The sequence below is a fragment of the Octopus bimaculoides genome, chromosome 27 (assembly GCF_046866305.1).
Source record: "Octopus bimaculoides isolate indiv1 chromosome 27, ASM4686630v1, whole genome shotgun sequence".
Taxonomy (NCBI): domain Eukaryota; kingdom Metazoa; phylum Mollusca; class Cephalopoda; order Octopoda; family Octopodidae; genus Octopus; species Octopus bimaculoides.
Window position 1 is genome coordinate 406623 of NC_142954.1, and position 24049 is coordinate 430671.

At 36.2% G+C, this 24049-nt stretch overlaps 1 protein-coding gene across 48 annotated transcripts in view; it reads right to left on the bottom strand.

The window, feature by feature from the left end:
• Nucleotides 1-774: 774 nt before the first annotated feature.
• The window catches only part of LOC106870520 (CCR4-NOT transcription complex subunit 2), a 45667-nt gene continuing 22392 nt past the window's right edge, over nt 775-24049 (bottom strand). For 6 of the 48 annotated variants that reach the window (XM_014916636.3, XM_089343245.1, XM_014916637.3 and 3 more), the window contains exons 5-20: nt 23918-23978; nt 22962-23018; nt 21991-22059; nt 21517-21658; nt 21063-21170; nt 20038-20093; nt 18696-18806; nt 16323-16409; nt 15659-15699; nt 15025-15142; nt 14248-14404; nt 10779-10844; nt 6487-6548; nt 5752-5801; nt 3432-3556; nt 2265-2721 (exon numbers count right to left, since the gene is read on the bottom strand). In XM_014916636.3, coding sequence (XP_014772122.1) covers nt 2499-2721; nt 3432-3556; nt 5752-5801; nt 6487-6548; nt 10779-10844; nt 14248-14404; nt 15025-15142; nt 15659-15699; nt 16323-16409; nt 18696-18806; nt 20038-20093; nt 21063-21170; nt 21517-21658; nt 21991-22059; nt 22962-23018; nt 23918-23978 — 1533 coding nt within the window. In that variant the 3' untranslated portion in view covers nt 2265-2498. Of the gene's footprint in view, nt 2722-3431; nt 3557-5751; nt 5802-6486; nt 6549-10778; nt 10845-14247; nt 14405-15024; nt 15143-15658; nt 15700-16322; nt 16410-18695; nt 18807-20037; nt 20094-21062; nt 21171-21516; nt 21659-21990; nt 22060-22961; nt 23019-23917; nt 23979-24049 lie in introns of all 48 variants that reach the window. The other 42 variants (XM_089343280.1, XM_089343257.1, XM_089343281.1 and 39 more) reach the window with 14 other exon arrangements.

The following is a 24049-nucleotide window of genomic DNA, read 5'->3' on the forward strand; positions in this document are numbered from 1 at the left end:
CGCGAATGTATGAATGGGTTACTCACATGTAGATTATACACACACTATACACACTCATGCATGTGCATGTTTTGATATGTATATGTGAGTGTGTACATATATACAATATATGTAAAATACACAAAAAATATAAACAAATGTACATGTATTTGTGTGTGTGTGTATGTATATATACATGCATATATAAATACACACTATGTTTATAGCATTTGCTTATATAAACATTTACATATACACTCTCTTCCCGTCTCTACATAGACGTGTGTTACACACACAATATATACATAATATAAACATATATGTGCATATTTCATCCACTACTCTCTCAGTATATACATACACACATTCATGCTCCCCCCCACTCACACTGATGTACACATGTACATATATGTGTATAAATATGTTTATATTATATACATATATACACAATGCATGCTCCCTGTCTCATTTCTTTGCACTTCTGCATGTACACACACCACACAGTTCTGTATGCATATATACATAGGTACACACACACACACACACACACACACACAGTATATGTTTATTTTATAGATATATTAAAGTCTAAATGTTGAGAGAAAGGGGGGCTTTGAAAGCAAGCGGCTGCAAGAGAAAGAGAGAGCCAAGGAGAGAGAGTGAAATTTTCGAGGGACAATGAGAACTAGGAAAACAAATGACATTCATTTCAACGATTATATAAATTTTAAGCAAACTTCATTCAGTAAATTTGTGTATTTACTTTTACTAAACCCGTGTACGTGTGCATGTATGTTTCTGTTTTTTTTTGTGTAAGCATGTCTGTGCATTAGTGTGTATGTTTGTGTGTGTGCCTTTGGACATGTAAGCCTTCTTTTCAATATCAATCGTTTGTGTTTCTTTGTATGTGTGTTAGATACGTTTCCTGTCTACCTGCACTTCTTTTCACTTTGTAGTGTATACGCATATGTCTTCGTATGTATGCATTCTGAATGATTTGTCTTTGTATTTAAGATGTTTGTGTGGTTAGGTATACACAACAGATAACAGGTTTGTTTCAATTTTCTTTGGTCATCAAAAATTGTCAATATTTCTGTGAATGTTGCTATAATATTGATGAAAATTCTTGTTTTGAGGTTTCTGGAAGTCTAGATTTGCTAGGAATTTTTTCAGGCACAAATGCTTACATCTAAGAGTACATAGTTGAAACATTTTATCACAACACTGCCTCACTCACACTTGCATGCATAAACATATGTACACATACACACATGCCTATATATATATATATATATACACACACACACACACATGCATATATACACATACACACACACACACACACCTACAGATATATACATATGTATTCATACATGCATGTATCACACACACACATGCATAAATACACACAGATCCTTTATATATATATATATATATATATATATATATATATATATATATATATATATATATATATACATATATATATATACATATATATATATATATACACACATATATATATATACACACATATATATATATACATATATATATATACATATATATATATACATATATATATATACATATATATATATATATACACACACACACGGAAACTACACAGTTAACACTCCAATTGCTGGAAGACTTGCAGTATTGCTTCACTGAACCTTATTTGGAATGTGGGTGAGGGGTGAGATGGAATTAACAGAAATATCACATGAATATAAAGCTGACAAATTTTCGTTTTTTTTCTTTAAACCATAAATAAAGTGCTGGAGGGGTGTTTTACAACTGAATATCCTAGACCTGTGATTGTTTTGCCCTCTCAGAGTTCTGGTTTGAAATGGACTGGTCCAAACAGGAGTAAACTCACAGAACTCCTGATGGAGAAAATATATATACTCTCAGATTGGATTTGGCAGGCAGAGAGAAGATATTATCTACAAGGGTATAGTCACTAATATCTACCCTTAGAGAGAGAGGAAATTAGAGAAAATATACTCTGAGAATGGCTATCAACAACAAAATACCCAGGCAGAACTCTTAAGGGTAGATATCAACTGAGAAAATACCCAGGCAGATCTCTGAGGGTAGATGGAAACAGGAGAAAAATGCAGAGAGAAAGAAAGAAAAAAAAAAGTGTTACAAGGTGTATTGCTGCTGAAATAGCAACGGTCTATATTTTGCTGAAATCTTTTTTTTTTTTTTAATATTTGGTTTATAAAAGAAACGGCCGAGAGCTGGTCTGTCTCTCGGGGGTGGGGGGGGGGGGGGGGTTGCATTGCCTGCTGCTCCTTCAGGCAAGTTACATCACAAAAAATATTTGTGAATCTTTAACCTGGTGAGAGCCTTTCGCCAGGAGGATATGAAAAGCAGCAATAACATTGGCATGTTGTGCCAAAGTCACTACCAGGCCTGTCACACAGAGTGAGAGAGAAAAGAGAGAGAGAGAGAGAGAAAGAGACATAGAGAAGAGGAAAGAGAGAGAGTGAGAGAAAGAGATAGAACTGCTAATGTGTAATGATATGCTGGTTGGAATTGTGCGTTAGAGGCTTGTCTTCGAGTTTGTCATACTCTAGATGAAATTCCTTCGCTACCTTCCGCCAGTTTGTGGCATCAAAATAGAAATAAGTTCCTCGCTCATAATTCAGAGTTTTCATAACAGGTTCCATCCCTGGTGCTCGTGTGATCCACACCCTTTCTTCTTTGTGAAACCGCCAATCTCTATTGTATCTGGAATGAATTTATGACAAAAGTAGAACATTAGCGTTCAAAATATGGATTCTTTACATCAAAATAATTAATTAGGTTTAGTGGCTGAAGTTATTCAAGTGGCAACATATAACCGATTCCTTTCTTATTCAAAAGGTATTGTAAATTTTTTGTGAGGTGTCTAGGTGACTGGATAGACCTGTAAATGACAGTCACCATCATTATAAGCAAGGTTGTTTGTTCCCAGTCTTCCATGAAAAGCATGTTTGGTCTTGAGAAAATATTATATTGCCTGGAAACAGATGAGAGTTGGTGACAGGAGGGCATCCAGTCAGAGGAAATCTACCTCAATGAATTCGGATTGATTCATGCAAGCATAGAAAAGTGGAAGTTAAATGATAATGATGGTGAGTGTCAACATGTTCTATGTTCAAACTGACCAGATCTGGCCTCTCACACCTACCCTACAATATCATTCAAAAAATAAACAATCACATCATCAAAATCTTGAAGCTCTAAGAAAACGACTGATCAATTCAATACAATGTGAATAAATAAGCATTATTTTTAACAGAATAATATGACTGCTAAAGGGTTAAGTTATTTCACGTCTTGTATTCTTCTTCAAATGCTACTATGCCCCCCGCCCCACCACCTATTATTCTATTTGATCCCACAACGTCGACAAAGAAAACCAGAACTCTTTTCTTTTAAATGGTTTGGCAACTCACAATTCAGCAGCAGCCTTTAACTGCATCTCATCGCCCCCGTTCATGTAGAAAAGGAAAAACAGAAGATCTTCACCATATCGGCTGAGCTTTACTTGGGATAACTGCAAAAATGCATGGAAAGGAAGCTTCATTAGGGGCATGATAGCTAGGATCATGCTCACAGACCCGGTGAAAGTTAGTTAACATATAAAAACAATCAACACAAGTACAAGCCTATGTCTGTGTGTGCGCACGCGCGCATGAATTATGTAAATGTGTGTGTGGGTGTGTAAGTTGTAAAAAAAGCTACAATATCAAAATCTCCTTCCAATACAAAATCAACTGCAGCAGTATACCACATGAAAATGCTACATGAGAAGAGCTGAGTATGCTGGGAATGTTACTGATAATGGGTAGCCTACAGTGGGGAGTATTACATGGAAGGGTTAGCTGCGCTGAAAATGTTACATGGGAACACTACATATAAAGGGTAGACTACATGTAGGAATGCTACATAAGAGTTGAGTGCACTGGGAATGCTACATGTTAAGGGTAGACTACAGAAGGAATGCAATATAGTATATATATATATATAAGACTAACTATAGCTGTATTTCAGCCTCAAGTCAAGCCTGATCAGAGGAATCCAACCATGAGCATCCCTCCTTTTTGTAGATCAAAGAATACATAATTCAATGTGTCCTTCATTTTCTAAGATAGTAACAGGAAATTTGGAGGAGAGTTGATTGCTATTCCTAGCAAGTTAAAACAACTGCATGGAGGCTCCTTTGTTGGCTTCTAAATACATGTTACTGCTACATGTTGATGATTAGCTGTGCAACATTACAGAAAAGTTATGATGGATGTGCTGCATGATAGTTTGGACAGAATGGGTCAGCTACATCAGCATCACCAGTGTTGGACGAAATTGGTTGAGGCCAATTTTCCTACAGCTGATGTTCTTCATGTGATCAACCCTCACCTGCTTCTGAGCAAGGAAAGATTTCACATGGCTGCACATGTTTCACACGGAAGACTGAAAAGCAACATTGCTTGTATGACGACAACACCCATGTACAACCATCACATGATGCCCAAGGGTGCTTTTGACATGGCACCAGAACTGTCATATGCAAGGTGACTGGCATTAGGAAGGGCATCCAGCTGTGAAAACCATGCCAAAACACCGACCCTAAAATGTCATTCTAAAAATATACAATCACATCATTGAAATCTCAAAGCTACAAGATAATGCATAATCAATTCAAAGCGATATGAATAAATAAGCATTACATTTGACAAAGTAATCTGAATGCTAAAGGGTTAATCTTTTAACTGTATATATATAATGGTCTAGTTTGTTATATAAATCAAATACATTCATTTATATATCATGGCTATCACCGGTGGCTCCTGCAGTACAGAACAAATATTATATTCACTAGTAAGCCCCGTCAGTATTTCACTGTTAAAATTCCCATTATATGTCTGTCTATGCAAATTTTTTTCTTTCCCTACAGATTATGTTAATGGATAGTTTGTTTTTATATTGCTAATTTTATTGAAATTATACTATATTCCAGTAGTACATTAGAAATGTATTAGAATAAAGCATAAATAACAACACTGCTTTACTTATCAAAGACATTATTTTACCCGGTCCTACTTCAGCTTATATTGTTTCAAATTGAAAAACAGTCGATACAAAAAACAAAACGATTTTGTACATTTCCCAAAATTCAAATAAGTAGTTTGAAGTAGTGTAAGGCTCAATAATAAGACCATTAAGCATCCCCGGTGACATGCATGGCACATAAAGAATCTGGAGTAGAGAGTAAACAATGATTCTGGTGGTAGAATAATATGGTGTGATTAGTTACCAGTAACTCTCAGAGTATACCAAAAATATGTGGAGAGTCACTGGTGACTCCTGTGATATGTCACATAGGAAACACCCATGCTGGTACAAAGTAAAAAGCACCCAGTATAGTCTGTGAAGTAATTGGTATTAGGAAGGGCATCCAACCATAGAAACTTTGCCAAAACCAACAACTGGAGCCTGGCACAGCCTTGCGGCTATCCAACCCATCCCAGCATGGAAAACTGATGTTAAATGATAACGATGATGATAATCAGGGGTTTAATTTATGTTACAAATGAATTGTGCAGAGAGGAGCTAACTTCTTTTACAACTTCCACAAATCTGAAGCTTCCAAAAATTGTGGGATTTTTTAAATTTTTATTTTTCACAACTCGTCAAGTTGGAGCTTCTAGACCGTAGTAGAAAACGAAATAACAGCTGAAAACGGTAAGACAGCTGACAGCAGTTGCTTTTACTCACTTTATCTCGTATATATATATTGGTTAAATATTCACAGGGAACATGGAAATCTGAAAAGATAGAAACAAAAATAAACATCAAGGAATTTGTCAACAGCAAATTTCTACATCTAAAATAAGAAAAACAATGGTATACATTCATGAGCGTTGAAGATGAGTGACTAACATTATAGAAAGGATTTTCTGTTGTAGAAGACAAGACAGAAATAGCTGCAGATGAGAGCGTTAATACACAGCTGAACTTAACCGTTTAGCATTCAAACTGGCTGCATTCTACTTCTCTTTTTTCATAATTCAAACCGACCCAACAACTGGAGTCTAAACAATAACAATGTTGTATAAATAGTCAAATCCAACCTGCTTTTCATCTCACCAGGGTCTATGAAACAGTGTTTACTGTAATATTTACTATAGGTTATTTTAACTAATTATAATTCCTCCCCGTAATTGTGTAGCCTTGTGTTAATGTAAGAACAAAAAATGACATGAGAAAGACAGAGAGATGACAAGAAAGAAAGAAATATATACAGAAATACAGATACAAAGATCTAAGGAAGATAATGGAGAGAAAAAGGAAGACACCAAGACAGAGAGAGAGAGAGAGGGACAAAGAGAAAGATACGGAGAGTGATGAGAGAAAGAGAGAGAGAGAGATGATGGTGACAAAGAGAGAGAGAGAGAGAGAGAGAGATGCATGGACAGTGAGAGAGACAAAAGAAAAGAAATCAATACAAACCAATATCTTGCGGTCTGCACGGTGAATCAGCCCATGGACTTTGAAATGTACTATAGAGATTTCTGTGGGAAGAGAAAAAAACAGAACATAATTTAGCTTTGATGTTTATCAGTTGTTGACAGTAAAATAATTTTGGTGCTTCTTTAAAGGGATATTTCTGGATTAAAGTGTTTAGTTATAAAAGATGGTGATGGTAATGACAAGAATATAAGATTTAGAGACAATAAGTTAAATTAATTATATAACTAGTACTTAGTTTATTAAACACTATCCCTTGCCAAAGGAATTAACTCAGAATATAAAATCTATGGCTGTCACTTGGAATTGATGAAGACTTTGTAGTATGCTTTTGTTGAATTGTTTCAGGTGCCTCTGCAATTGCAAACAGGACATAGACATCCCACCCCCACCCCCAGTCCTGATGTTCTTGACAGAGTAGAAACATCTAGGATGTTTGTAAAGAGCGTTAATGCTTCACACACTCCATCACCATAATGGGCAGAATGTCAAGTTCCAAGGGAGGCGAGTCTACGTTGAAGCCAGTTCTTCATACAGGAACAACAGAAGCTCATAACGAAAGATGGGGATTAAGCAGATGAGAAATCTTCCCCCATCTTTAGGACACAAAAGAAAATCCATCTCATGCAGTGACTCCAGACAATCTTTACAAATCTATTTCTTCACAGCATGATAATTAACCCATTTTGATACCAGATCTCTGCTCACATAACACCACTTTGGTTTCAATTAATTTTGGAAATAATGAAGAATTTAGTGAAATAACTCATTATTAAGCAAGTTTTTGGAACACAAATTAACATGAAATTTTGATGGAAAGATTTTAATTCACAGATCAAGTTTTTTTATCATAAAACCAGAAGTGGTATCTGCCAAGTTGGTACCAAAAGGGTTAATGAAATGTACACTTAAGGAATCCTCCTTAAAGCAGAACAAGGTGCCAATAGTAGATGTGACCTGCTTTTAGATCCTGCATTGGTTACAGGTTTATAACAGGCTCATCACTGCATTTCCAACAGTGAGATTGATAAAGGGGTACCTGTACATCCTAGGACAAATAAACACATGGCATTAGGGATTGCTGCATTAGTTTTTGTTTTACATTTACACATCGATCTGTGTCTCTATCAATATATGTTATACACACACACACACATTCTCTCATACAATGGGTTTCTTCAATTTCTGTTAACCAAATGTGGCACCCAAAGAATTGGCCAACACAATACAATGGCAGAAAGCCCTTCCCAACGTACCCCACAATGGGTACCCCACAAAGCAAACTTCTTGCTCACACATCCATGACTTTCCCCAAAATTATCAGCAAACTGAATGTTGGTTCCAACTCAAAATGTAATTACAAAAAAAAAAAAAAACAACAAAAAAACAAAAACCTCATAACTATAAACTCTTAATTATTATAATAATTAGTGTTTAGCTTGCATGATAAAATGCTTGGAGCATTTCTTCCAGCTCTTTACTTTCTAAGTGCAAATCCATCTAAGATCAACTTTGCCTTTCATCCTTTCGGGGGTCAGTAAAACAAAGGACCAGTTGATCACTGGGGTCGATGTAATTGACTGACTCCTTCCACCCCCGAAATTGCTGGCCTTGTGCCAAAATTTGAAACTGTTAATTATTATTAAGGCAAGCTGGCAGAATCATTAACACACTGGAAAAATGCTTAGCAGCATTTTGTCTGTCTTTAAGTTCTGAGATCAAATTCCGCCGAGGTCGACTTTGCCTTTCGTTCTTCTGGGGTCAATAAATGAAGTACTAGTGTAACACTGGGGTTGATGTAATCAACTAGTCCCCTCCCTCCGAATTTCAGGCCTTGTGCCTATAGTAGATAGGATTATTATTATTCCCAAAATAGGTACAGAGTCTGAAATTTTGAGGATGAAATATTGTTGTTTTAATCAAGATTAATATTTGGTTGGTACTTATTTTATTGACCCCCCCCCCCCCCCACAAAAAAAAATGAAAGCAAACTTGACCTCAACATAAAAAGTGGTTGGTAAGTACTACAGGGCATTTCATCTGATACTCTACCAATTCTGCAGCCATGGTCCTCATTAATAATGATGCTTGCTACTTAAATTTGAACTTCAAGGCAAAATTCCGTGCTACATATACAGAATTTTCTACCAGCCTCGTTAAATGACAGACAAAATTCTTGTAAAACTTCAGTATATAATGAGCTTACACACACACAACAAAATCTTTAATAAAACATTAGATAATTAAACCATAAGTTTCATTAATAAAAATGTGATTTGAGAAGCTAAGAAGTCACGCTGATTTAGTTATTAATTAATGTCATCATAAGATGTAATAAAAGAGACCATCGTAGACTTTGTAATTAGTACAACAGTAAATTTGTAGTTGATACAATTGTCTGTGATACTAAATCACATCAACAAATTAAACATAAAAATACAAAGAAAGTTCCAGAAAATAACAGTAGTTATCCCATTATTAATACTGCAGCAGACCAAGGTTTAAGGAATCATTTCCTGGATTTTTGATTTCTGAGAGGTTTTCTTTTATTTCACTGTTTTTCTAAATTTAACACTTTGGGGATAATGAGGTAATAGAAATAAATTATTTTACTGTCAGAATATAAAGAAGACACTGCATAAAAAACATGCAAATGTGTCAATAAACCAATCAACAGCCTCAGCTGAAATGATCAAATTGTTGTCAATCGAAAGTTTGAAAAGTTTATATATGCAAACATTTGGAAAACTGTTGTTTAGCGTAATTCATTATGATTTTAAATTGACAGCAATGACTAGTAATGCTTGATTGCTCAAAGAGTGGCACAGTTCAATGCTCATTGGGGAATTAACTGATTTGCAGCGAACTGGACAAGGATTAATTTTGGCCCTACTGTATCTCTAATTATACCTTTAGCATTTAAACTAACCATATCCGGTCTAAATATTGTTTTATGTTCAAATCAGTCAGATCTGGCCTCTCATACTTACTCTACATTGTCATTTAAAAAATTTACAATCGCAGCATTGACATCTCAAAGCTATGAGATAATACAGGATTAATTCAAAACAATGTGAATAAATAAGCATTCCATTTGAGAGAGTAATCTGAATGCTAAAGGGTTAAACACTAAAGGTTCTTAAAGAGACGTCTTAAGGACGGACCCACAGTCTGCTACAGGTTCTCAAATCATAGAATGGTTTTGTAATGACTTTACTGGTAAACTTCATCAATAAATGGAAAAAAAAAATGTAAATATGATGCTTACATAGGACTTAATTACCAACAATATTTCTTAGTTATTTTCCTACATAAATAATTACAAACATTAATTAGCAAATATATATATATATATTTATTAACATGTAAAAAAAAGGTGACATAGCAAATGATGCCAAACTTAGTCCATTCTAATTCTCATTTCTTTAATTACGACAATTGTATTCATATTACTACTTATACACCAGGAAATATGTTTGTGCATAAAAGACATTGAAGGTTAGTGTCTTCAAACTACAGAAATGCAACCTACAAATAAAGAATTTCACACATCTTTTATGATATACTTGGCAAAATTTTAGCTATGGATAATAATTTACCATACCTCCTTGCAACATAACCTCCCCCAAACTGTTTATGTGTTTGTGTGTGTGTGTGTGTGTGAGCATGCATAAAAATAGTGTTACAGAATCTAAAATATATATATATAGAGAGAGAGATACAAAATATTTGTTGTGTGTAATAAAAAGAGGATTACATATACCAAGGAAGGTTTGGAACAATGGATCTTTTGGTTGACTGTACACGTCGGCAGAGTCAGAAGAACCATGATTGAACAAAACCCAGGATTTGGATATGCAATTCTATCTATCTTACATTTATGACAAACAGACATTTATATATTACTAACATAAGGGTGCATTCAGTGTTTTCATGTTCTTGTATCATAAATGAAACAAAAGCAATTAGTAATTACGCACACACGCACGCATATATATATATACATATATATATATACTCTGAATATAAGTTAGTAATAAGTGTGAAATTGATAAAGTGGGAAGTGATGGAGATGTTTGTGATTGTGACAAGAGAAAATAGAGGGATAAAGAGATGACACAATATGATGAAAATGATGTAACTAGGAAGAAATGACTGCTTAAATATTCATCTTGAAAGAGGCAGAGGGCAAGGGTAAAAGTGTATGTTGTTGTTGATTCTAAGCCCATCATAGTCTATCTAACCCCACTACATACATTTAACATTTTACATACATTATATGCTGTCTTTGTGGTTTTCCTGTGCAAAACCTCATGCTTCTCTGATGTGCAGATAGGGCACTACAAGTTAAAATGAAACAGGGAGAAGAAACATTTAGTTCCCCAGAAAACAAAAAAAAAAAGGAAAAGAAACACAATAGCCAAATGAAAGATTCCTCAATAGCAGAATGGTAAAGAAACAGTAAAAACACAAAAAAAAAAACAAAAAAAATAGTTAAAAAAAAAGAAAAACAGACAAAAAGTCAAGTGAAAACACCCCCAAAACGAGAAATAAAAGGTTAATTGAAAAACTGCTGAGCTCCATCGTCAAATACCAATATAATTATCACATTATTTTATGTTAGACATTTATACCAAAAAGTCAACAGTGGGTGTACCTCAACACTGAAACTCCAACATGTTACTGATAGAGATAATCTCTCACCAAAGCTCCATATAAATAGATAATCCTGGTTACATATAAGTACCATGAACAGAGTTTCCTAGCAGAGGCAGTGGAGGTTCTGGGTAGTCAAAGAATCCATTAGTTCACTCCATGCCATGAGACACATAAGGCCACAACATGAAGCTCTCCAATCAGCTCGGTTTCCTGCCACTGTTACTCGTCTCATTCCAATTTCTCCACCTTTATCGTCTTCTTTCCTCGTCAATGGTCCTTCACCAAGTGGTTTTAGGGCACCCTGCCGTTCTTTTCCCCTCAGTTCCACTAGATAGTGATGATGCTGGAACTGAATGATAGCAGGGCCATAACTACGATTTCACTTGGCTTGATGAGTTTTCTCAAGCACAATATATCGCCAAAGGTCACAGCCACTTATCACCTACATGAGGCCCAAAGTTCACAGGGTACTTCTTACAGCCAAGATCAAGAAAGCAATTGTAATCTTATCAATGGTATTGTGTGCATCTGTCAACTGTTTAATGCCAGAGAAACTTTTGATAACTTCCAGAATACAGTTATCATCATTATTTTCATTTAGTATCTGCTTTCCATGCTGGCATGGGTTAGATAGTTTGACTGAAATTGGTAAGCTGGTAAGCTGCACCAGGTTCCAATCTGATTTGGTATGGTTTCTAGTTGGATGCCCATCCTAACACCAACAACTCCAAGAGTGTAATGGGTGCCAGTTACGTGCCACCAGCATCGGCCATAACTACGATTTCACTTGGCTTGATGAGTTTTCTCAAGCACAATATATCGCCAAAGGTCACAGCCACTTATCACCTACATGAGGCCCAAAGTTCACAGGGTACTTCTTACATGCCTGTTACATGACACTGGCATCGGCCACGACTACATCAAATGTGTACGAATAATGAGTATTATACTTGATATTCTCTTTACTTCAGTTCTGTATGGGTTAAGTCAACCAAGTCACCCCTGCTATCATCAAACCTTGATCTTGTGGGTCGCCAGCAATTGTGTCGTATCCTTATGTCATCTACACTCATCATCATCGTTTTAATGTCCACTTTTCCATGCTTGCATAGATCAGGGGGAATGTGTTGAAGCAGATTTCCTATGCTCAGATGCCCTTCTGCTTACCAACCACCATCCGTTTCCAAGCAAGGTAACTAGCTTATATGAATGACAAGGATGGTCATTTACAGTCATCTTGTGATGTCTAGACAAGGGCGCACACACACACAAAGATTTCTTTCAGTCTCCATCACCTGAATCCACTCACAACCCTTTGGTTGGCCAGGGGCACATTTTCAAAACAAGAATTCCAAATAGATCGACCAACTGAACTACCTACATATTGTATCATGAAATCACTGGCTGAGTATTCCGCAAACACCTTAACCCTTTACTCTGTCAAATGTAATGCCTTTTATTCACATGGTTTCGAATTAAACATCCATTATCTCATAACTTTGAGACTTCAATGATGTTATTGTTTATTTTGAGGACATTGTATGGTAGGAGTGAAAGGTCAAAGATGAATGCAATCTTTAGGCAGAATCAAAGGGATACTGCGTGGTAAGGCTAGGGTCCTCGGATCATGACTGCCATCAATCTGATGGGTTTTCATATTGCTTGTGTGTCTCACTGTGGTTGAAGAGACTATAGACATGTTGACCTCAAGATCAGTGACATTGCATGTAACAAGACTTAAGCTTTCAAATTAGGTGTAGTACATCTGACGAGTTACTGCACACAGTAGCACAGCTAGAATGCGTGCAGCCCTTTGTACAACTACTACTGAAGTTATATTTATCAACAAGTACTTATCTGCTGTTCTCACAGTCTCCGATGTAATTGCTGTTGGTGTGTTACAGTTGAAGTCCCCAAACAGAGGTTTTCCTCAGTACCATTTCATGATTCTTATTCGTTTATGTTGAAACTTCTCATCACGTCCATTTTGGAGAGTTCAAGTGAAGTTAAACAAACTATCTCATACCTCTCAGAATAAAACTGCAGCTCAAAACTATTCTGTTCTCTGTTGCTCTCCAAGCCATGTAAAACCCAAACATATCTTTTGTTTTTTAGACTGCAGCCATGCTGGGCGAAATCAACCCCAGTATTTATGTTTTTTTGTTTTTTTAAAAGTTTCATACTTATTCTATATTTTGCCAAACTGCTAAGTTATAGGGATGTAAACACATCAACATAGGTTGTCAAGTAGTGATGGGGGACAAAAATAGACACATAAACACACACAGGTTTCTTTCAGTCTCCGTCTACCAAATCTACTCAAGACTTTGGTCAGCCCAAGGCTACTGTAGAAGACACTTGCCCAAGGTGCCGCACAGTGGGACTGAACCCAGAACCATGTGGTTGGAAGGCAAACTTCTTACCACTATCAACCCTCCACAAACTATACTTTCATTTCTTCTTCAAACCAAGTCACTTATTTACTACTGCTTCATTCCACCATTAATTACAAACCATTCAACAAAAGAGCCTCCATGTGATCACTCAACCTACTAGAAACAGCAACTAAACCTCCCTCCATCTTGGAAAGAGAAAGAACACACTGAATAATGTAGTCCTAGATATACCGATATAATGATGCCTGGTTAGGACAAAAACACCTGTCATCATAGAGCTGAGCTGCGACTAAGCAACAATCACTATCTCCCATCCACTGTCCGGTTGTTATTATCTCTGCTGTGTACAAAACAACCTACCTGTGATTACAGGTAGGTTGTGCTTCAAGAATAGCCAGCAATATAAGTGTATGTGCGTGTGTCTGTTTGTTTTTATGTAACTAAGCTATGAAATGATATCTAATGGTGGGGGAGAGAGAGAGAGATGGAAAAATGAGGGAGACGGGGGAGCAACATATAGGAAATGACTATGCAGAGAGGAGGTGCACATATAAAACAGTTAATGATAAGGTAAAAGTGATGGAAATAATTCCACTGGAAAAATGACCAACAACAACAACAACAACAACAACAACACTTGCAGCAGCAATGGTTAAGGGTAGTGGTAAGAAAAGCAGGGAATACTTACTCAGGAGAATTCATATTAAGGCCTAGAGTAGTGAGATCTATTCCGGGAGCTAAAGCAACTAGATTAGGATCATTTTCAGCAGCTCTGATGAATGTCAGAAGCCCAACAATTCCAAACTGATCGGTGACCATTCCAGAGGGGATATTTGACACAGTACCTGAAAGACAGCAAAAAAAAGAAAAAAAAAAAGGAGGAGGGGAGAAAAGAAAAAAGGATGCATTATAGAATACTGTTAAAGTACAGCTTCTAAATATGGGTGGATAAAATTTTTTTTTAAATATCATTATCATCGATACAGGTGGAGCTAGCAAAAATTAGGGAAGAGAAAAAGAAAACAAACAGGAGATAAATAGGTTTGATCTACAGGATCAATAAGAAAACTATCTTAAGCATAAAGACCTAGGATGGATACAATATAAAGACAATTTCAGCAGTATTTGAACACAGAACAAAAGCTTCAAACCAGTGGTTCTCAACCAGGGGTCCACATGACCCTTTGTTGTTAAAAATTATGTCCAATAAGTTGGTCATACTTTTACAATTCACCAAAATATTTTAATTTGCATTGATACACTTCCTAATAACATTTAATTATCAAAATATAATTATAATAGGATTTTTTTAAAACAGTGAATTGCTATGAGGATCCACTTGAGTAAATTAGGGATTAAAGGAGTCCAAAGGTAAAAAAAAAAGGGTTGAGAACCACTGCCTTAAACAAAAGGCTTTGGGAGTTCAAACTCTCTCACACACAAAGGAAGGAAGGAATGAACTTACCATCATGGTGTGTTTGTATACCGCGGTTAGGTTTAGTACAGGATGTTTTTTCAACCTGGAACTTATTACCATCTTTACTAACAGCTTGCTCGTATGTTCCCGATACTGAACTGGTTGGCTAACAGAGACAGCAAGATAACAAACAGTCATTATACGGTTCATTAACAGAATTTTACAGGAGGGCAAGGGGGAGGGGGAAAGGTTCATATAATGGTCTCCAACTTTACAAAAGGATACTTCAGCTAATTACCTTTACAGCTACTAGTTACATGAACCCTTTACTCAGACATTCCAGCCATGTCCATCCCATCTTTTACTCAAACATAGCATCTAGAATTACATTAACCCCTTTGTTACCATACATGTCAAAATACACTGTCTTAATCATCATTCATATATTCTCTACATTTTTCCATGTCAGAATGGGTTGAACATGTCTGCAATTTCTACATCTCACAGTGAAAGTTTCAATCATAACACAAGACAATTGAGAGTTAGTTTCAAGTCCTGCCCCCACAAATAGAAGAGTAAGGTTGGGAAGTAACTATACACCCTCCTCTTAACACCATCCTGCAAAAGTAAGTAAACAACAGGAGACACTTCAAATAATTAAAATAAAACCATGTATACTCACAGTTTTTCGTGAAAAATCATTTGTCGTTGACACAGGTGGATCTAACAGAAATGAGGGAAGGCAAAAGGAAAACAGACAGGAGATAATTAGGTTTGATCTACAGGATCAATAATTAAAATATCCAATAGAAAACATTCATACACACACAGTCGAAGACAGTAGGGATTATAATTTTTGTATGACTTTTGTTGTCGCTGTTTAGTTATGTATTCAGGAGTGGTTGTAATTTACTTATTGAATTTATTTATTGATATATATATATACTACATTCTAAATGACCATCATGTTTGTTAAATGTTTGACACTAAATAAAGACTTTATATATATATTTTTTTTAAATGTTGATATAATATGCTTTATCTAAGGTGAAATTTCTAACAGCATATTTCCTGGACACATATAGAGACATACTCAAGTTCTAAACTTAAAATGTTGAAAGCAATCAGAGGTAGAGAAGTATAAATGAAAGAAAAAAAAACAGGACAAAAAGAAAATAACAGAGATAAGTAGAAAGGGAGAGGGGGAAGCAAACAGAGAGAGGTGAAGGGGGAAGAAGAAATGAGGAAGACATTAAAAGACAATGAGCAGAATGAGAGAGAGAGAGAGAGAGAGCAGGGGTGAGGGAAGGAAGAAAGATATAAGAAACAAAAAAGGTTAAACATACTCTGAGAGCCAGGTAATGCTGGAAAATCTTCTTGTTGAATTTGGAACTCTGGTGTTTGTTCTTGAACAGGTTTGTTTACCATTCCAACTGAATGAGAGAGAAAAAAAAGTCAATTGTTTCACATTTCTTCAGACAAATGCTCACACACAAATACAGAAGGCCCGAGAGAAATTTATGGTAACAAACTTATCAATGGTTATTAAAACCACTGGCCCTTATTCAACACAAGTTTAAGGGAGCTACACATACACAGCCGAAGCTGTTATTAGACAATGGCTATGCTGAGGATACATAATGTTTTGAGTGGCACAGGGGCTTCAAAAGCAGAAGACTGTCCCTAGAAGGCCTGTCACAAGCATCACTCTTAGAAATGTGGCATTGTGAATTGAGGGCTCATCCCTCAGGGATGAGATCATAAAGGGTTCTGCTGTGATGTTTTGAAACATTTAAGAGAAGAGATTTGGTGAAAACGACTGGATCTGTGGAGTGTGCCATGTAAAAAGCATCCAAGCTGGCGTCACATTATAGGCACCAGTGCTGGTGCAACATACAAAGGCACCCCATGAAAGCAACCAGTACACGCTGTAAAGTGGTTGGCATTAGGAAGAGCATCTAGTGATAGAAAACATACCAAAACAAACAATTGGGGCTACAGTCAAACCCTCCAACCCAGGCCAGCATGGAAAACAAATGTTAAATTACAATGATACTCGAGTTCAATCCTAATTGAAGGAAATGTGTATATTTTTAAATATGAGAACACTAAACGTAACATGGTAAGAGTCAAAATACAGTAAAAACTATAAAAGAAAATGTGATGTGACATATGTCAGATTGCTATTTACTACTTTAGTAAGAACATCAAATCAGAAATAGAGAAAAGCAGAAATTACTTTAATACATCAAACAGATGGCCATGCAAGACTACAAAATAAGCAACAACATCTACTAAATGGCTTCAAATTTTAGCAAAAGGTCAGCAGATAACAAACTGTGTGTTGCAGTACATATATATTGTGCATTGATGAAAAAGATTTTCTTCTCTACAGCAGAACAAGATGCAGGCATGACTATATGGTCAAGAAGTCCACTTCAAAACCACATGGTTTCAGGTTTAACCAGGTTGTGCAACACCTTGGACAAGTGTCTGTTACTGTAACCTTGACTTGACCAACCAATGCCTTGTAAGTGAAATGAAAACTGTATGAAACCCATTCCAAGAACAAAACTTCACACTTCTTAACCCACTCAGACCTAGGTGGCCCACTTAAGTTGGAATTTCTCCATTTTGACAGGAATTTTTCAGATTTTGTTTCACAGGACCTGTGATCTAGAGCATCTTTTAAAAAAACTTTTAATGTTCTTTGTATAAAACTCCTCCCCACCTTCCCTATGCCAAACCAATTTCGTGGGCACTATGTGCTAAAAAACTATAGAAGCCTTTTTGGTGAAAAAAAAAAAAAAAAAAAATTTTTCAGATGCAAAAGTGTGCGATTTAAGGGAGATTTGGCTGTTGTTTCTAGGGTTGATAAAAATCAAATTTTCAAAAAATTTTTTAATAACACGAGTTTATGCTATTAATGGGGAAAAAATATTGAGAAACATCAATACTTGTCGGAGTGAGAAAGAAACAAGGTGGTCATGGGATATGCTAGAAACAACAGCCAAATCTCCCTTTAATCACACCTTTTTATCTGAAAATATTTACTTTTTTTTCTTTTTTCAATCAAAAAGGCTTCTCCAAGACCTTTTAAATGCATAGCGCCCACAAAATCGATCAAAATCGGTCTAAAGAGGGGAAGAGGGGGGGGACCATTTTCCAAAAGAAGAAAAATATTTTTCAAAAAGATGCTCCAGATCATTGAGAAAATAAACTGAAAAATCCGTCAAAACAGAGAAATTTCAACTTTATGTGGGCCACCTATCACTAACGTCCACTGGCTCCCAAGCAAAAGAAAATTAATAGTTGCAAAATACAGCTAAACAGTAATGAATCCAACAGATTCTGCTACAGTGGGAATCAATGGTTTCATTAATTCCCACTTTAGCAGACACACAGGATGACAGGGTTAAAACAACTGGCAGACAAAATGAAAACAAACACAAAAGAAATTTCCAAACTTCTAAAACAGCAAATAATTACAAACAAACACTGAACTATCAATCACAATTCTCATTGTTTTTTGCAGCAAAAGCATGTGATGGGGGTGCAGTAACTGCTACTCGCATTTACTCACTGTATGAGGGATATGATGGAATTTAAGATTTTTGGAACTGATGGCTGGTTGATGGTGGCAGCAGAGACAGGTGATTGATGATGGAGGAGCAATGAAAAGTAAGTGTTAAAAATAAATTAAGAAATTGATAACTAACATGCCAGCTTACCATAACTCCTGGCAGATGGAACAGGATTTGATGGAACTGCCCGATTTCCGAGAGTAGGAAATTCAGATAAATCCAAGCTGGGTTGTGAATTTTCTCCAGCTGAAAGAAACAGAAGTTCAGTTTAGGGACCAACTCAGTACGGGACATGATGATTGAGTGACAGTGTTTAAGCCTAGCAGTTCTCAACCACAGCTCCCAGGGCCACATATGGCCCTCAAGCACCCCTCCAAGGACTCTTGACAGTCTTCCTTCTATAGATACAGGGTGAACCAAAAGACGTGCACCAAAATATTTTATATTGAGCTGGGCAACATGCTTCACAACATTTCATCCAGTTTTACGCTCTGAGTTCAAATTCCACCGAGGTCAACTTTGCCTTTCATCCTTTCAGGATCAATAAATTGAATACCAGTTGAACACTGGGGTTGATTTAATCAACAACCCCACCCAACTGAACTTGTTAGCCTTGTGCCAAAATTTGAAACCATTATTATTGAAAATGTTGAGAATAACTGGTTTAGCTAATAATCACAGGATCATAAGTTCAAATCTTACAACTTTTTGATTTATGAAAATTTTGTAAACTAGAAAAATTTGATTTATAACTGAAGGTCTTCTAAAAGTCAACCACTACCTTCTTGACTAATTGAATATGTAGAAAAACTGAGATAATTAGAGTAATTTATTAACCTATAACACAATGGATTCAGCAAAGTAAGAATCCAGTCCTTCAGCACCTTTAACTTCGTTATAAAAGTGTTAATGAATAATTTTAGCACAAGGCCGGCAATTTTGAGAGGAGGGGTGGTTGATGATACTGACCCCAGTACACCACAGGTACTTTCAGAGCCTTATTTCATCAACTCCAAAAGATAAAAGCTAAGGTCTCTGTTGCATCGAAGAAGAAATGGGGGTTTGTCTTTCTCAAATACGTCCCAATATTGAAAACCCTTTTGAATAAGTTTTAGAATTTATGTACTAAGTGCGCCAAAATATTTTGGCTTCTTGTAAGGTGCACCATGAGTACAAAAAGCTTGGGAACCACTGGTCTAGAACTTCCATTATTATAATTGCAGATACTTAAAGATGACTATGATATTCTGATGCATTTAGGGTGAAAATGAGGTCCCTGATTATATCATGTTAGAAGGTAGAACAAGTAGCTTCCTTCTTATTTTATTTTCTGAAATAAATGTTTACAGAATTGAAGTTTTACATGTTTGTATTGTATGGCAGATGTGAGAGAGATTTTTTTTTCAAGGTGAAGTAGAAAGGAATAACTGTAAAGCTATGTTGTGTGCAAAGATATTCAAACACAGATGATATTTACCTCTAGCTTGTGATAACCCAAAAGATCCAGATATACTCGTAATAGGATTGCTGGAGCTAGAGATAATACAAAGATTAATTAAGTAAAAGAAAAGTTGCTAAATATGAAATGTTTAAATATTAACCCTTTCATTACCAACATGTCTCAAATCTTTCCACGATATAGTGTTAAACCACCTGAAATGACCAGTAATTTGAACTGCTTTCAGACAAAAAATAATACAAATTAACAATCATCTCAAAATATAGTAACGAACAGGTTTTATATACATTATATGCTGGTACATGTATATGTGTGTGTGTGTATATATATATCATTTAACATATGTTTTCCATGCTGGCATGGGTTGGACGGGAGCTACCAGGGTAGAAGATTGCACCAGGCTTTACTGTTTTGGCAGTGTTTCTACAGCTGGATGCTCTTCCTAACACCAACCCCCCCTGCAGAGTGGACTGAGTGCTTTTTACATGGCACCAGCACAGGTGAGGTCTCTGTTTTAGCCCTTCCAAATGCCAACCACTTTACAGTGTGGGCTGGATGCTACATTATATACATATATATCAATTTCAATTTAGCTAAAATGCTAATAAACCTTCAAAAAATATTCTTGGTTCAATAAACGTACAGGTGTAGCTGCATGATAAGAAGTTTGTTCCCCAACCACCTGGTTTGGGGTTCAGTCCTACTGTGTAGTATGTAGGGCAAGTACGTTCTACTATACCCCTGGTCAACCAATTCCTAGTGAGTGGATTTGGTCAGCAGCAAAACTGGAAGCAGCCCAGTAGCTCTCTCCTTGTTGCAATATTGAATGATAGTTGCAGGTGAGTGTCACCATCATGCAAGCATCTATCATTTCCAATCTTCTGTGAAAATGTACTTTAGTCATGGAGATATGTAACCTTGCTTAGAAACAGGTGTGAGTTGGCAATAAAATATCCATTTTGAACAAATTCAGTTTGACCCATGCAATCATAAAAGGTGAACACTAAAATAACAATTATGATGATGATGATAATGGCACTTACTTTCCAAGAGCAGAAGATATGGATGACCGCTTCTGTAAACCCGTTATTGATTGGTTGCTTTGTGTTTGCCCAAGAAGGTTCCGATGACCAATACTTGAAATTAAGCTCCTGAAAAAGAGGGATGTTTTTAGAAGAGAAAAGTTGCATAAGACCTAAAAAGGGTGGGAACTGAGATAAAGACTACTTAACCCCATTAGAAATGATCCCCACCCCCAAGCTTATCTTTCATTTATCAAACACACCCTCTCCCACTGTTAATCCTTTAACCCTTTAGCATTCAGATTCCTCTGTCAAATGTAATGATTATTTATTCACATTGTTTTGAATTAATCCTGTATTATCTCGTAGCTTTGAGGTTTCAATGACGGTGGTGGAAAGCAAGGGACCTTGATGTTAAAGTAACAGTAAATAATAAAATGTGTATATGACAAGGAGAAAAGCCAATAAATTTTACCTGCTTGGGGACGCTTGCGTCAATGGTGGTAGACCTAAAGAAAAGTTCGGGTTTATATTTGTTGGTGTAACATGACCCTGATTAGTGCGTGGAAACTGTGAGCCACCTAGACTTCGAGGAGGCATCTGTGAACTGTTGAGATCTAAAAACAAAGAAATTAAGTCAGCAATTATAATTCTATAATATCTAATTCATCTGCATGAACAAGAAAGTTATCTATTGTTCTTTTCTATTTTATTTAAAGATTTGAAAAAAAATTAAATTTCATTAAACACAATCATTTTAATGTACTTTTCTATGCTGTATGGGTGAAGCAGAGTCAAAGCAGATTTTCTACTGTCTTGTGTAACCTATCATTAACTGGTACATGACCCGAGTCACAGTTGAATGGCTGACAACGGATAGGATTACATGTGAGCTAATAAACAACAATAAAACAGACTAGAATAAAAAAAAAAAGTTCTTTTTACAAACCAGGCCATCCATTTTGTGACATCCAGTCTGTATTAGGGTTTGACAAGGGCATCGTGTTCGTATATTTCACTGGCGGGAAGGGAAAAAAAACATAATATAATAAAGACACTGTATTACCAATATTTATACTTTACACAAGAAAAATGAATAAAATGAGAAATAAGGAAAGCTTCTAACAATGCACAAGGTTTTTAAAAAATAGTCAGTCATATCAAATCATCAGCAACAAAACAGCTGGACCAAACTGTGTCACAGGGTCAGCCCATGACACTTCACTACTGAAGGTGTAGCACAGTAGGACTGAACCCAAAACCACATGGTTACAAAGCAACCTTTTTAACCACACAGCCATGACTGTAACTGTATATATTAGTACTAAATGTTGAAGCTGATCAATTGAAACCTCATTTGTCCATCATACTATAAGATCATCATCATCATTCCATGTCCATCTTCCATTCTAGCATGGGTTGGCACCAGGTTCCAATGTCTGTTTTGTCATGGTTTCTATGGCTGGATGCCCTTCATAACACCAGTCACTTTACACAATGTACTGAGTGCTTTTTATGTGGCACCAAAACCAGTGCTGGTTTAAATATTATTTAATTTTTTGAAATATATTTTTACTTTAGAAAATATCATTTATCAAATATTATAAGTGTATTTATATATGTTGCTGTCTCGTTGGCCTTGTGGATAATAAAGGTGTTTGCAGACAATGACGCACATAAAAGTGGAGAGTTCAATCTCTGCTACATATAGCAAAGGTGTCTTATATACATTGTGTATATGTATATATATATATATATACACCATATCTCATGGTATAAAACACACATGGAAAGATTAAATGCATCCTCAATTTCAGCAGGTGAAAACGTTTTTAATACATTGAAGCATATAACATAGACCAAGCTTCACATAGAGGACCTGGGGTGAATTTTTCGAGGGGAAAAAAGTGTCTTACATACCATCAAATTTGGTTAAAAGCTGTGTTTTTACAGATGAAACTTCAGAGTCCTCACATCCTACAACACACAAACTTTACTAAATCAGAATATGACAACAAGCCAATGAAGGAGCTTCTAAGTCAGTCAGGGGCAAACTACAGCTTCTGGGACTTTCTGAATGGCACAGTCAAACACTGTGAAGTGGTTGGCATTAGGAAGGGCATCCAGCTGTAAAAACCATGCCAAAACTGACCTCGCCTGTGCTGGTGCCATGTAAAAAGCACTCAATACACTCTGCTCGGTGGTTGGTGTTCAGAAGGGCATCCAGCCATAAAAACCATGCCAAAAAAGACACTGAAGCCTGGTGCAGCCTTCTACCAAGCCAGCTCTGGTCAAACCGTCCAACCCACGCCTGCATGGAAGGTGGGTGTTAAACGATGATGATGATGGTCCACCTCATGATAACAAATCCTATGTGACCCATTACTCAAAAAAAAAAAAAAATTCGAAAATGTCTGGACTAAGAGGTCACTTAAACTGCTGACAATAGCAGCCGAAATACCCCTCAAATCACATGCAAATGGCTGAGAAAAGAACTCCGGGAATAATATTAATTGCTTGTAAGGACACCGTATTTCATTATGCAACCATAATATACTACCGAGCACATTAAAGGCTTGTAAGTCAACCCTGCGGCCCCACCTGTGTTAACAATGCTATTCAATTATGGTTTTCCATAGAAATTCAAGCCAACACTGATGTTTCTATCTTTGATTGCAATGCTTACATTGCTGGCTCTAATTTCTATAGACAATCTGTAGAGAAAACTTTAATCAGAGAATAATGTCTCAACAAAACAGACCAGATGGTCATGGCTGGAAGCCTTTGATCACAGATCTACTCAATCAGGACTAACCTAAGACTAAACAACAATAACACTAAGAGAATCAATAATAAACTATTATAAAACCACTTACTCTGGTTATAAAAGTGACTTGTTAATGTAGATAACTGTGATGGGGATTGTGATGTCAAAACCTGTTGTAAAGAGAAATGAAACTTAAATTCTAAATCAACACAGCAAGTACCAAAACTACTATTATCATTAT